This window comes from Python bivittatus, unplaced genomic scaffold, assembly GCF_059951505.1.
Source record: "Python bivittatus isolate LINGU-HERP-01145 unplaced genomic scaffold, Pbiv_v1 ctg000700_np1212, whole genome shotgun sequence".
In the NCBI taxonomy this organism is placed as follows: domain Eukaryota; kingdom Metazoa; phylum Chordata; class Lepidosauria; order Squamata; family Pythonidae; genus Python; species Python bivittatus.
The window spans coordinates 54,220,350-54,234,175 of NW_028277098.1; the positions used below are offsets into that span (position 1 = coordinate 54,220,350).

At 40.3% G+C, this 13,826-nt stretch overlaps 1 protein-coding gene across 1 annotated transcript in view; it reads right to left on the reverse strand.

The window, feature by feature from the left end:
- LOC103048694 (copine-5) overlaps nucleotides 1–13,826 on the reverse strand; it is a 160,630-nt gene that overhangs the window by 67,139 nt on the left and 79,665 nt on the right. Inside the window, exon 7 of the mRNA XM_088153182.1 lies at nucleotides 1,983–2,042. Within this exon, the coding sequence (XP_088009308.1) occupies nucleotides 1,983–2,042 (60 nt within the window). The remainder of the gene's footprint in view (nucleotides 1–1,982; nucleotides 2,043–13,826) is intronic.

Consider the following 13,826-nt stretch of genomic DNA (forward strand, 5'->3'; position numbering starts at 1 on the left):
TTCATGCTGCACTGCAGCTCAGGGGCTTCTTGCATTCCCAGAGCCGCATGGTTCCGGGGCTGCTTGCCACCCTACAAAGCAGGGTGCAGGGCAGCCAAAAGAGCAGAAATGGGGAGGAGAGATAAGCAGGTGGGAGGAGTTTGGAGGCAGTCCCTTATTGAAGCTTGGGGATAGGAGAGACCAAGCCTGGAAGGGCTTGGATTGGGGTGGGTCCTCAGCTAACAACCAGTAAAATTCACTTAATGATGGCAAGGGGAATTGCTGGGATTGCAGTGGCTAAGCAATGCAGTCACGTGATATCTTGCTTTACAACCGCATCGCTTAGTGACTGAAATTCCGGTCTGAATTGTGGTTGCAAGTCAAGGACTACCTGTGGTGGCTACCAACTGTGATGAGTTTTTCCCATGTGTCAATTTGAACGTGGCCCAGCAGGTGGCAGCACCTAGCCAGATTTGGTTGATCTCAAACCACTAAGCAGAACTGAATGCAATTAATACTTGGATGGGAGACCACTAGAACATCCTGAGATCCCAGGCATGACTGGGAAGTCAAAACATTCCTGGAAGGAAACAACGCTTTTATATGGTTACCAAAGAAAACTACCTGGAGCTGTCCATGTAATTAGCAAGGGTCAAATTTGATTTGAAGGAGTTTTACCTTTAACATGACCTTAAACAAAACAAATCTAGTATTATGTGCTGGCTGGTGCATTAGATATTGCAGTAATCTTTGCTAAGATTTTGGATATTATTTCTTATAGGTTCTTTGTCATCTATCTTCCTTTCCACCACTTTTTTTTAAATGGCATCCTTCAATCTGGAATTATCCAACTTTGAGTTCCTCAGAGACATGGGAAGAGTCTGTTTGCTTTCATTCATTCATTCATAATATAGGGCTGCCCACTTGCCTGGTGACTCTGGGGGGCTAAACCTATGTCATATTTCTGTATTATAGAGAACGCTGTGGTATAGTTGGGTGGTTGTAGCTGGACAGGTTAGGTATTTGAAGGGAAGCAATCATCAACCTGTCTACACACATCAGCAGTGGTGACTTCCAGTAGGTCACACTTGGCTTTTTCTTTAGAGCAAATATTCAGGAGATATCCAGGTTTCTTTACTATATTTCAGGCTCCACTTCCCTTTTAGCTTTCTGCTGCAGATTTAACAAAGGAAGAGCAATTCAAGACCACTGTGATGAATTCTAAATCAGGCTTAGAAAATATTTTGTTAATGTTACTGTCTGCAAAAAAATAGACCTCTAAATGTTCTTTTCTGGACAGCACATATCCAACCTCCTGATTATAGGAATTGGCTATATGCTTGACAATCCACCTATTTGCCAAAAATGTGATTATCCAGATGATTTTGAGAACAGGCATATTATATTTAGATGCAGATGACTCGATGTTCAAGATCCGAGCTCAATCAAGACCCACACTGGATATTATGTATTCAGGAAGGGGAAGAAGCCCAATAGATTTGACACTACCTGATTTGAATATTAAACAGGAATGGTGAGATTTGCCTTCCTCTCCCCCTTCTCTCCAAATTTTATCAGTTGAGTCATTATGAAAATGAATGAGGCAAGAGTTGTTGAGTTCTCTTTAAAAATGAAAAGAATGATAGAAACAGCCAAAAATAATAGGCTGAGCTCCATCAAAATTACATCTGAATTCTAGTGGACTTGACTGCATTAATGATAGCTGAATTCTATTACATCATGTTGTTGTATGTAAATTCTCCACCAAAGCATAAATGAAGCACTCCATTAGCAAAATTAAATTACTTCGGTTATGACTAATATTAATGCCAGGCTCAGAATAACACTGTAGGATGTGTTTTTTTTTAATTAAGTGGATATGTCACAATTTGGTAAGAAAGACTTAAGATCCTCACGCAGTTTATACTGATACTTTGCAATGGACGGAATGCACCCATCGTTCTCTATTTTCTAGTCTGTAGGAGAGCTGAAATATGACTCACCCATTGGAGACGGACGGCATAGGCTTCCCAGTTTTGGAATGTAATGTAAATGTTCCCATCCTGAAAAAAGAACAAAACAATGATAATTTATATATGTTATTCAATGTATATGGCTGCACATCTCACATATGTCACTCTGGGGGGAGAACAAAGATAAATATGTTAATATACTAATACAAAATGAAAAATAAGAATATATGAGAATAAAACAAAAAAGTGGTATTAATTTCCACAAATACCACTTCCGCTCTCTTCCTTCCATAACACCCTGCATGATTTTTTTCTTCCATTCTCAACTAATGCATAATCATAACCCAGAGTTGATTTGTTTTCTTATTTCAAACAGGGCTCTGAAGTAATAAACATTCTGCAACAAGATCACATATAATTCAACATTATAAATCAAAGATTGTCAACTTCTTTGAGCCAGTAGGCATCTCTAGCATCTGAAGAGCATGTCATGGGTGATCTCCTAAAATGGCACTCACAAAATGCTGATTTATCAAATGTAAACTAGTCGGTTTGCACCTTACCATGCTTTTACTCTTCCCCTCCCACCCCGCCTCCCAAAACTTCCTGCCACCTTCCTTCCAGCTTCCTTTCAACGTGTTGGGATTTGGACCTCCATCATTTTAATTCTCTAAGAATGCCTATGGGAAATTTGCAGGACCAGAGTCATCTTGGAAATAAAAATCATACAGGAGCTAGCACTTTGATTTGCCAGATACTAACTTCTCTAATCAAAAGGGATAAAAAAAAAAGTGGGTCGGGGAACCTGATGGTCTCCGTGTATTCCCATTCAGAAATATTCCCAGATGAAACGCAAGCTTAAAAATCTGTATTCTTTAGTATTATCTTCACTACCCATTCAGTTAACTGAGATTCATTGGAATAGGAAAGTATGAAACAGTCTGCTTAATTGTGATGCTCCAGGCTGTGGAATTCCTTACTTTCAGAAACTATCCTGATCCTATTCTTGATGACCACTTAAAACTCTTCTACCCCCCACTTATCTTGGCTTGAATAGTGTTTGAAATTTTTTACACTTAACTTTCTTACTACTCCTGAGTCTATCAGCTGATTTTGCTTTGTGCCTGTGCTTTCTGTTATAAAACTGATTGCATTTATCAATGACTGATCTTAGCCACCTTGGATGTGGGCTTGGTTAAGTGATATAATGCAATGTTCCAATTTAAGGGCAGTTTGAGCTTGTCTCTGTACCTTTATCAATTAATGGGTTGTGTGTGAGAGACATATTATCAGTCTACATGGCACAATAAACTAACAATATGGCTAGATTCATTTAACATCCCAGGCTAAAATGTGGTTAGCTAGTTTGTGATTCAATGTGTTGTGTGAATAATCCAACACGAACCAATCCTTGCAGAATAAACATCAACTACAGAAGTTCCAAATCACATGCATCAGCGTCTCAATTCAATGCAAGTAACTAAGATTGTAAAATGGGTGATATAAAAAGTTGGTATCAACTTTTGCACTTCTGTAATAAATAATATGAGCTCCTGAAAGGATAAATGGAAATTCCAGTAAGATTTTGGGATGTTATTGGAACACAAGCTGAACTCATCAACTGTAACAGAAATCCAGGAGTAATGTTCCCTTATTGGATCAATAACATCTCCCAGTATGCAGTTATATGATGGACAAGGAAGGAGAATCTTCTGGCCATGGTGCCCCAATCCTGTTTTTGTTCATCAGCACTCACCCTTCCAGATTCTTCTTCTTTACAAAGATCGTCTGAAATCACACGCAGCAGAGATTTGATAATGGCAGAAACTGTATGTCTGTCAATGCCTAATACACATCATGGCCTTGACAAAAGGTCTCAGTTCTAGAATGTAAGTTAGCAATGCTGGGCATTTTCCAGACAGAAGACACCTAATGCTACCAGTCAAACAACACCATTCAGTTTTTCTATTGTCCCCTCTTTAATGGACTTTTGACAGAAGAAAAAGAAGATAGATACTATGATGGCATCTCCATCCCCCAATAAAATTCTGTGAGTGAGGCATGACAATTGCACAATAAAACCCTTGCAAGAAGCACCCCATATCCTTATGCATATAGGAGGAAGATAAGGTCTACAATGATAGGGCCTGAGTTTTCCCCTTCTGCATCTCCCCTGCTGAGAGGAACAATGATACCCTCTAAATTTCCTTGGCATGGGGCCATAGCTACAGAGACAGTGACTAATTCCCTTCTTTCACTGATACAGTTTCCTTGACAATATTTATAGAACTTGACTGAGGTTTCCTCCTCCTCTCCTGGAATGTTCAACAGAGTTACTGAGTCTTCTCTCTGGCTGCCTCTGCTCATGTCTTCAAGTTGAATGGGAGACAACTGAAAACAGGTGGCTTCTACAGTCAGTGGAGGTGTCCTCCACCCCTTTTGTTCATTAGCAGGATTGGTTAAATAAATAGTATTGCATTGAACTGACTGAAGCATTGTTTCCTTCCAAAGGTCCATCTGATCAATAGGTACTAGGTATTATCTGATAGATGGAAAGTCTCTGCAGCTAGCTACTGGGAACCTGTGCCTTCATGTTTATTAGATGTATAAGCTGCCATTTCTCCAGGAGCTCAAAACATACATTGTACTTTTTTCCCCCAACTTTACACCCACAATAACAACCTTGTAAGGTAGGTTAAGCTGAGAGATAATTCCTGCCCCAAAGTCACTCAATGAACTTCCATGGCTGAAGGCAGACTTGAATTAGGATCTCACTAGTCTCAAGGCTATTTCATGCAATCTGAAAACCAGCTGTCCTGTTTCTTCCCTTCCCTTCCCCACTGTTCTGCTCCTTCTACACTCAGTGGTGTAATCTAGTTCCCAATATTTGTCTGTCTGTCTGTCTGTCGGTCGGTCTGCCTCTCTCTCTCTCTCTCCCTCTCCCTCCCTCCCTCTCTCTCTCTCAAGAGTTTGAAAGTTGGGGGCCATGGAGGGGTAGTAGCATCAAGCATCACTGCTGCTTGTTTCACACAATGTTAAACAGGCTCTTCCCAACTTGGTGTCCTTCAGATGTGCTGAATTATAACTCCCAGAATTCCCAGCCCATCTGACCAGTGGAAGTATTGTTGTCCAACACATCTGGATGACACCAAATTGTGGACGTGTGCTCTGAATCACAGTTCTGTAAGCTTCAGATCCACATGTTCTTCCCCTGCTACTTCTGGTGGGACAATGAGATGGAGAACAGTAGAAGCAATCCCTTCTGTATAAATGCTCTACCTAAATTGAAAAGAAATTTGCTTAGCAGAAGCTATGGTTTGTTCAGACACATGATTAAGTTTTGCCTCAATAGTTTAAATAAGTCTTCTCCAACTTGGGCATCCTTCAAATGTGGGGACTTCAACTCCAGGAATTTGTTCCAATGGCAATGCTGTTTGGAAAATTTTAGAAGCTGAAATCCACAAATCAGAGTGTATCCAGGTTCGTTTAGATTAACTACAATCTTGCTACCTGATTCTGAGCTCAGCAATGAAGAACTCAGGTTAGTAAGCATACAAGCTACTACCATCCTGACAACCTCACCAGGAGATGGGAACTTAGACAACTTGAGATATATCTTAGATACCATGAGGACTCTGCATAACAAGCCATGTGGCTTTCCCCATAATGGTTGAGCAATATGGGAGCAAATCTCATCAAGGCTTGTTCCTGTATTACTGAGCTTCAGAGAGGCTTTCTGAGCCTCTTGTTCAGATTGTGATCACCATGCTGCCTGAGTAATGGTAGGTGGCAAACGAGCAGAGATGACAGATTGCCCTAGCTGCAGCTATTTGACAGTGAAGCGTGGCAACCTTTCTCCTACCAGCTGGAGAGCACTGACTAACAAATTGCAGAGACAAAGGACATGGCTTTGCCAGCTGCCATTTCTCTAGCAAAAACTGAAAATTTATCCAGCCCTTGCCATTAACTCATAAGGCTCAAACCAATTAGCCTTCAGTAGCACTGAAGGAATTGCTGAGATAATGACTGTTCTAACAAACATCTTCCCAATAACCCACACCACCTTTCCTCAAACAGATGCCCTCCAAGTGGGTTGAGCCTCAATCCCCATAATCACCCAGCCAGACTGCAGAAGGTTGCCCTACACTGGGATCAATGTGAGTCTAGTTGGGAAAGCAAATTCTGCCTGCATTGTTGCAAATCTGTACATCTCAAAAATCAGGTGAACTATACATGCAAGAGCAAGACCAAGGAAGCTCATCTTAAGCACAATCAGACTTCTTGCAGAACTGGGCTCAGGAAAGAAGAAAGATATGAATAGGTTCTGAAACACTAAAGCAGGAAAATGGCTATATCTAGAAAAAGGAAAAGAAAAAGAAAAAAGGATTTGCAGAAGATATAGGAAAATAATTTCAGGTGCAATCAAGTTAGCCTATGTGAAAATGGTTAACCAGAGTCTTTCTCTGCTTCTTTCTTCAGGGATTTGCAGAAAAGATGACTCTAATAAGCCAAGACAGAGGAAATCAGCCCCAGCTTGCCTCTTTGCAGTTCAGCAAACTGGGACAAAGATCCCTGATAATGCACTGGATGCTTTCCAATTTCCAGTGCATATACATAATTTTGCACCATGCAATGGGTCACTTAAAATGAGCACCCCACCACTATGGAAGTAAGCTGGCAGGGACAGCAAAGAATATGATTATTCCTTATTATAAGTGGATTTTTCCCTGCTTGCCCCACTTTTTATTGAGTCAATGCAAGACTAAGGGCTACATAAACAGGTAGAAATGAAGCTTGTTTAAGAAATCATTTTCTGAATTTCATCCCCTTTCTCTGCTTTGACCATAGTGATGGTCTGGCGTTCTGTCCTGACCATGGTTAAAACAGCCCCTGATCGGTGGATTTCCCTGCTTTGTTCTCCCACCCACACCAAGAAAGCAAGGGTTAATTGCTTACCATTCTATGGGCATGGCTTTTGAGGATGGGGGGGGACTACTTTATGGTTGGTCCAGTCACTTGGGCTAGAAGAGGAAACTTGGCAAAATCTTGTCAATTTCATCTGGGAGGGAGGGAGGGAGGGAGGGAGGAAAGGCTGGCATTTCACCATTTCACTCTGAACCTATAAAAAATGAAAGGAAAAAAAAAAAGCCAAAGTCCAGCCTTTCAAGGGAGGTAGCCTTATGCAAAATGGGCACTGAAGGCAGAGAGCAGGGACCCGGGGACAATGTCCCCCAGAACACCCATCAGCCAATTGGAGCAGAGGCATTTGTATAGAATGGAATGAAATGTAGCAGGTCAACCAGACTGCTCTACTTGCACCAGCAGAAGATCAAGAATACCGCTGGTGGTGGCTGATTGTCCAGCAGCCTAAGGCAGGTCAAGGACACCATCCACTTCTGCCGTTCTGCCACAATAGGTAGCCCATGCTGGAGCAAGCACAAACTGTGAATCAACCCTAAGCAGCCATGGTGGTATGAAATAAATATGAAGTTCAGAGAGACTGCAAGAAGGTGGTCTCTGACTCCTAACAAAAAGTTTAAGGTTCACTAGTGCTTTAAGATCTGGCTTGCACATGAAGAAAATATAAAGAATCAAAACTTTTGCACTAGAGAGAGCTAATGATGAAGATCCTGCATCATATTACTTATGAGAACCAGAGAGAGACCAGCTATAGAAGCCAACAGAATTGCTTCCCTTTTTCTGTCTAAAGAGGAGCTGACAGTTTGATTCTATGTCTCCTCGCACCATGAAAACAGCCTGCAAAATTAGCCCTCAGTCTGAACTGTGCCCCCATCCCACATGGCCCTTTTGTAGCCTTGGTGAATGCAGCTTCTTGCTCTATGAACGATGGGCAGCAGCATCCTTTACTTTCACTAGTACATCTCAATTCAGTGGACCAGAACACTGCACAGGGCAGCATTCAGCTAATGATCAAGCGGAGCAGTTGAGGCTGTGAAGAATTACCTGCATAACAAAACTGAAGTTCCAATGACAAATAACTACACTGCAGAGAAGTTGTGTTTTGTGTGTATATGTTATATGTGTGAGAAAGAGGGGGAAGGGAAGAAATGAATGGATGGATGAATGAATGAATGGATGGATGGATGGCTGAAGAAGATTAGACCATTTGCCCCAAGTTTTTAAAAGATTCATTAAAAAAAAAGAGAGACAGACAGAGAGAGAAACTCAAAGGGTAATAATATATGGGGAAAATAATCTTGAATTAGCTTGGCCCAAACTATACTTAAGAAATCTGCTGCCTTCAAGGTCAGCATTTTATTAGTATAGCCTGTTGGAATTACACTGAGAGACACAATTCTGGAAAAAAACAAAAACAAAATGCCATTTTCACTACCAGCATGTCTTCTGTTGTTGTCAGAGAAGGAGGACCAAATGAAAAAATTAAATCCAGTAGAACCAGTAAGCGCTCACAATAAGTAAATGACCTCAAAACAGTTCCAATCTCATCTCATGTAGTGACAAAACTATATGGGCGTATTGTATTATGCTCACGTGAGTCCACTTCTCCATGAGCTGCACTGGTTGCACTGGGTGAAATTCAAGCTACTAGTTATCATGGCAGAAGGCCTGTCTATCTGAGGGACCACTTGTCTCTGATTATTTTTGGCCATCCAGTGAGATCAGGCACAGCAGATGTACTCCAGGTCCCATTGATTAAATAGTGTCATCTTACAGGACTCAGGAGGTGTCCTTTCTCTGTTGCGGCACCTGCAAGATCTCCCCCCAGAGATCCATACATCTCTCGCCTTTATGAGTTTTGAAAATCATTAAAAACTTGGCTGTTCTCCCAGGCCTTGGGATAGGGTAGTTATGGAATCCCTACAAGTAGGATTTTTTCTTCTTTTCTGTTATTAAATTAATCTTCTGGTCCGCTACAACTTTTTCCCCATATGTATTGTTTTCTTTCTTTTTTCATTATAAGCCACCCAGAGTTGCTAAGGTGTTGGGCCTCAAAACTAAATTAATTAAATAAATAATACTCTTTATTTTTCCCTCATAACAACAACTTTGTGAAGTAGTTTATTCTGAGAGAGAATGACTGGTCCAGGATCATTTAAGGAGAGTCTTATGGCTAAGGGTGGACTTCTATGGCTGATGGTTTCTATGATCCTAATCCAAGATCTTCATCAATACACCAGATTGGCTTTGGAACACCTAAGAGCAATTGCTTATGTAATCCACTAAGATATATCTGTAATTGGGCAGATTTTTTTTTTAAAAATATAACAAATGAATATTGGCTGCAGTGGCCACAGTATAACATCTAGGCTGAATTCAGTGTGTAGCACTGAACAGCATAGTTATTTTTAACTTAGTCCATGACAACATGACCATAAATCAGCATGCACTGTTGTCCTACAAGTGGGTCACTTGGGGGTGATACTCCATAAGATTATCCATGAGCCAACAAAAACTAAGTTTCATTTCATACATGTTCATGTGCACATTTGATTAAAATATAGTTATTATAATTACTCTTCAAATATACAGCTGTAGATGTATACATACATACATATATAATCTTTGGCAATATCAAAATCTTTATGGATTCTGTGGGGGCTGCAGCCAAGGTTTTTGGAAGCTGCAGGCAGGTTGATCACCTCAGGTTGTGGACCTTTGGTTTTAAAGCCATCACTAATATAGACTGAAAAGGGAAAGGGGAAAAAAAGCCTAGAATACCTTTGATGGCCATTGTTACTAAGATTTCCAATATATAACTGAGTGACTCAAGGCATATAAATGCTTCCCAACATGCAGACTGCAGAAACACTATCAGGAATTTAATGGAAAGACGGAGGAAAGAAACAGTAATACTGATTTTACGCAGTAATTTCGAAGTGTTCAGAAGAAAGTTTTAGGACACAGGAAAAGCATCAGTGCCTCAGAAGATCAACTTCAATGAGCTACCAAGGCAACTCTATTTCTGAACTCAACTATTTTAACAATAATGCCAAAAATTGTTGCATGAGTTAATTGTTGTATAGACCCCCTACCAGAACACACTTTGCAAAATAACAGAATGGACAGTTCAGCTTTGGTGGCTTCTTGAAGCCCCCAATTTCTGTCCTTAAGAGAAATCAAATTATGAGAATGGTCTACAAAGAGGGTGCATCTGGTGATGCTCCATTTCAAAATATAACCACGCATCCATCCTATATATGTGACATATTGCTCAACAAATGTATTCCTCCTTTCGGTAAGCTTCATTTATGCCAGTCATTCCTATCTGGCAGCCGGTCAATTATGTTGGAACTATAGCTCCAGAATAATTTGAGGATAATGGCTGGGGAGTCTGGGACTTTTGGGGGGTCTTCCCAAACAAGTGTGGGATATGCTTAGGCACTGCTGGAAGGAAAAATCTATCTTGCACTGATGAGGGTGTGGAATAGCCAAGAGAGCTGAACAAATTATTACATTCTGAAGTACCTCAGGGAAATCAATTCTTGATAAAGGGGATTTCTGCACTTTTGAGAAAACTGCTTGGAGCACCATGTTCTGCAGCTCACCTGCACACACCTTAAATCTTAGGTGAGTAGCAAGACAAAACATCCTGAGCAGGCTTCCAAAAACCAATGAAACAAATATAATAATAATAATAATAATAATAATAATAATAATAATAATAATAATAATAATAATGTTCTTAACACCTATCAGGACTTCATGCTTATACAGCTCATTCTCACATCTGCCCTTTCTTGTACAAGTGTTTTTGATACTTGTACGCAGCAAAGCCCTCTTTTGTGAACTTTTATTTATTTTGTTCAGGATCCAAAGCTCTCTGCCCCTCTTTATCTTTATGTTTCTTCCTACCTGCTGCTTCTCTGGGGAAAAAGCCCTGGGCTTTGGCTTGTTTCCAGTGGCAATGATAATTAATTCCACAGTGGGCTTCTGTAACGCCCCCACCACTTGTACATGCTGCTTTGCACCTTGCATTCACCCTCCCATGGTGCATCTGAATTAATAAGCTGCTTCTCAAAAGACAGAAGAGAGGTTCTCCTTTTCACTATGTGTATCTCTCCTTTCCAATTATGGCTGGCAATTGCAAGAAGAGCCTTGGCACCTGCTTCCTTCCAAGGACTCCGGAGCTGTTTTCAGACGAGGAAAGAGGTGGTTATGTGCTGGGCCTGGAGACTGCAAGCATACTGATGTATTAGTGGCATTCTACACTGCTAACAGCATCTTCTCAGTAAGGATTTACTGAGATTTGACCTAGCCCAGGATAAGAAGTTGGAATCCCACTTAAGGACCTCTGCTGAGTAGAGAGCAGCAGCAAATGATAATGTGTGCCTAATGAAATCATTATGTAAATGCCGTGAATCAAGTATTTGCATCAAACATCAGGACATTATTACATAATAGAAGCATTTGCATAATGTTGTCATACTGCACATGTAATCTTGGTATCATCATGGTTTGCCTTGGATGCCACGGACCCCACTCCGCCTCCCCTAAAAATGCCAGTGGTTTTGCCCCAACATATTGGTATTATGAAGGGCTCATAATTGTATACCTGAGTTGGCAACAGATTGTTCCCCAGATGTTGTCAATCCCAGAAGGCATGGTCAATTGTGGAAGATGTAGCCTAAAACCTCTGCTGGCCCTGCTGTATCCTATTTCCCTAGAGGATTCCTAGTTCAAACTCTTTAAAGACACTCAAAACTTTACAAACTTCTACCCAACGGGAAAAATTCCAACCAGTGAAGACAGTCTTTAACCACTGCAGCACTTTGACACTATAATCATCTATAAAAATAGGTAGCAAATGCAGAGTGCTGTTTGTTCAAAACTTCATATTATATTTATTTATTAAACAGAGTCCTGACTGTCCTTCAAATCTAACGGCTCCCAATTTGCAAAATAAATTAAAAAGGATCCACAGTTAAAACCAATCAAATCTAAAAATAAACCCACAACTCCAGCAAGCAATGAAACCAAAGAGAAGCATCAGAAGGGCAATCAAAAGAGAACATCAGAATAAGCAAAATAAGCAGCAAAAGTAAATTGTTTAGGGCTACACCAGATATGACTTCGGGCATGTTTCAGAATACTGCCTATATCTTAAGATGTGGTCTGCAATCCAGATTACATGCAGCAGGAGAACTGACCTTCCTTTACGCTTCCTTACTCCATCCCCCAGAAAACTGCTTCCCATCTGCTTTTACCTCAAATTTAAAGATAATCTACTATGTTAAGAAACCATGTTTTCTACAAACCACAGTTCAACATATTTGGATGACATGACAAAGAGCAATTTGTTATAAACCACACAGTCAGCGTTTTCATGCCTCCTTTCCTTTCCTTTGGGAGATCACAAGCCCAAACCTTCTTGTTAATGTTCTGCCTGAAGGTGGCTATAGAAGGAGACAGAGTGCAGTCTAAAACCTGCAAAAAATATGAAGCTGGAATTAGCTTTAAATCTATGCAATCTACAGAATCAGCACTAAAAATAATTTTGCAAATCTGGAGTGCTGTGCTCTATTAAAAAACTATCTTATTTCCCTATAAATAATGAAGAAAAAGTATTTAAGAGAGTTAGTTCTAAAACAAGCTAATGCAGATGGTAAATTCAGGAAAAGACAGATGCCCTTGAGATGAATATTAATGGGTCTGAAAGGGAGTATAAAAAGTGATAAAGTATGCAAATTATATATTTTTATTTATTTATTTGTTTGTTTACAGCCAAAAGGCCCGAAAACAAATTACAAATATAATCTTTGTTATTCAGTTATTAAGTCGTGTCCAACTCTTCGTGACCACATGAACCATATCGCGCCAGGCCTTCCTGTCCTTCACTGCCTCCCTGAGTTTGCTCAGTTTCATGCCCATTGCTTCAGTGATGCTATCTAACCATCTCATCCTCTGGCAAATATAATATAGACTTGACATTAAATAAAACAATTTAACAGATAAAAATTTTAAATAATAATTTAAATATTAATAATTAATAAATATAATATTATTTAAATATTACATGATACACTTAAAAGCCCAACTCATTGATTTGTTACTAAAAACCTTGTTTTTATAGCCATAGTTAAAAATCTGGCTGTTGCCACTGTGATCTCAGGATTTTCATCTGCAAGTAAAATTTTTACATACTTAGGGTTTTTAAAATAGGCCAGATAACTTCCTGCTGAAGACTCTTATAAAATTCACAATGCAATAAAATATGATCCACTGTTTCAGTATCAGTATCATTATAGGGCCCCTTCATGGATCACTGCCTTGTCGTGGCGAAGGGGCTTGCGTAACTCAGTGAAGCCATGAGCTATACCGTGCAGGGCCACCCAAGACGGACAGGTCATGACAGAGAGTTCTGACAAAATGTGGTCCACTGGAGAAGGAAATGGCAACCCACTCCAGTATCCTTGCCAAGAAAACCCCATGGACAATGTTAAAAGGCTAAAAGATATGACGCCGGAAGATGAGCCCCTCAGGTCGGAAGGTGTCCAATATGCTACTGGGGAAGAGCGGAGGGCATTTCCAAGTAGCTCCAGAAAGAGTGAAGCGGCTGGGCCAAAGCCGAAAGGACGTTCAGCTGTGGATGTATCTGGAAGCGAAAAGAAGGTCCGATGCTGTAAAGAACAATATTGTATAGGTACCTGGAATGTAAGATCTATGAACCAAGGCAAGCTGGATGTGGTCAAACATGAGATGACAAGATTGAACGTCGACATCTTGGGAATCAGCGAACTGAAATGGACAGGAATGGGTGAATTTAATTCGGGTGACCATTATATCTACTACTGTGGGCAAGAAACCCTTAGAAGAAATGGAGTTGCACTCATAGTGAATAAGAGAGTGGGAAAGGCAGTAATGGGGTACCAACCTCAAAAACGACAGAATGAT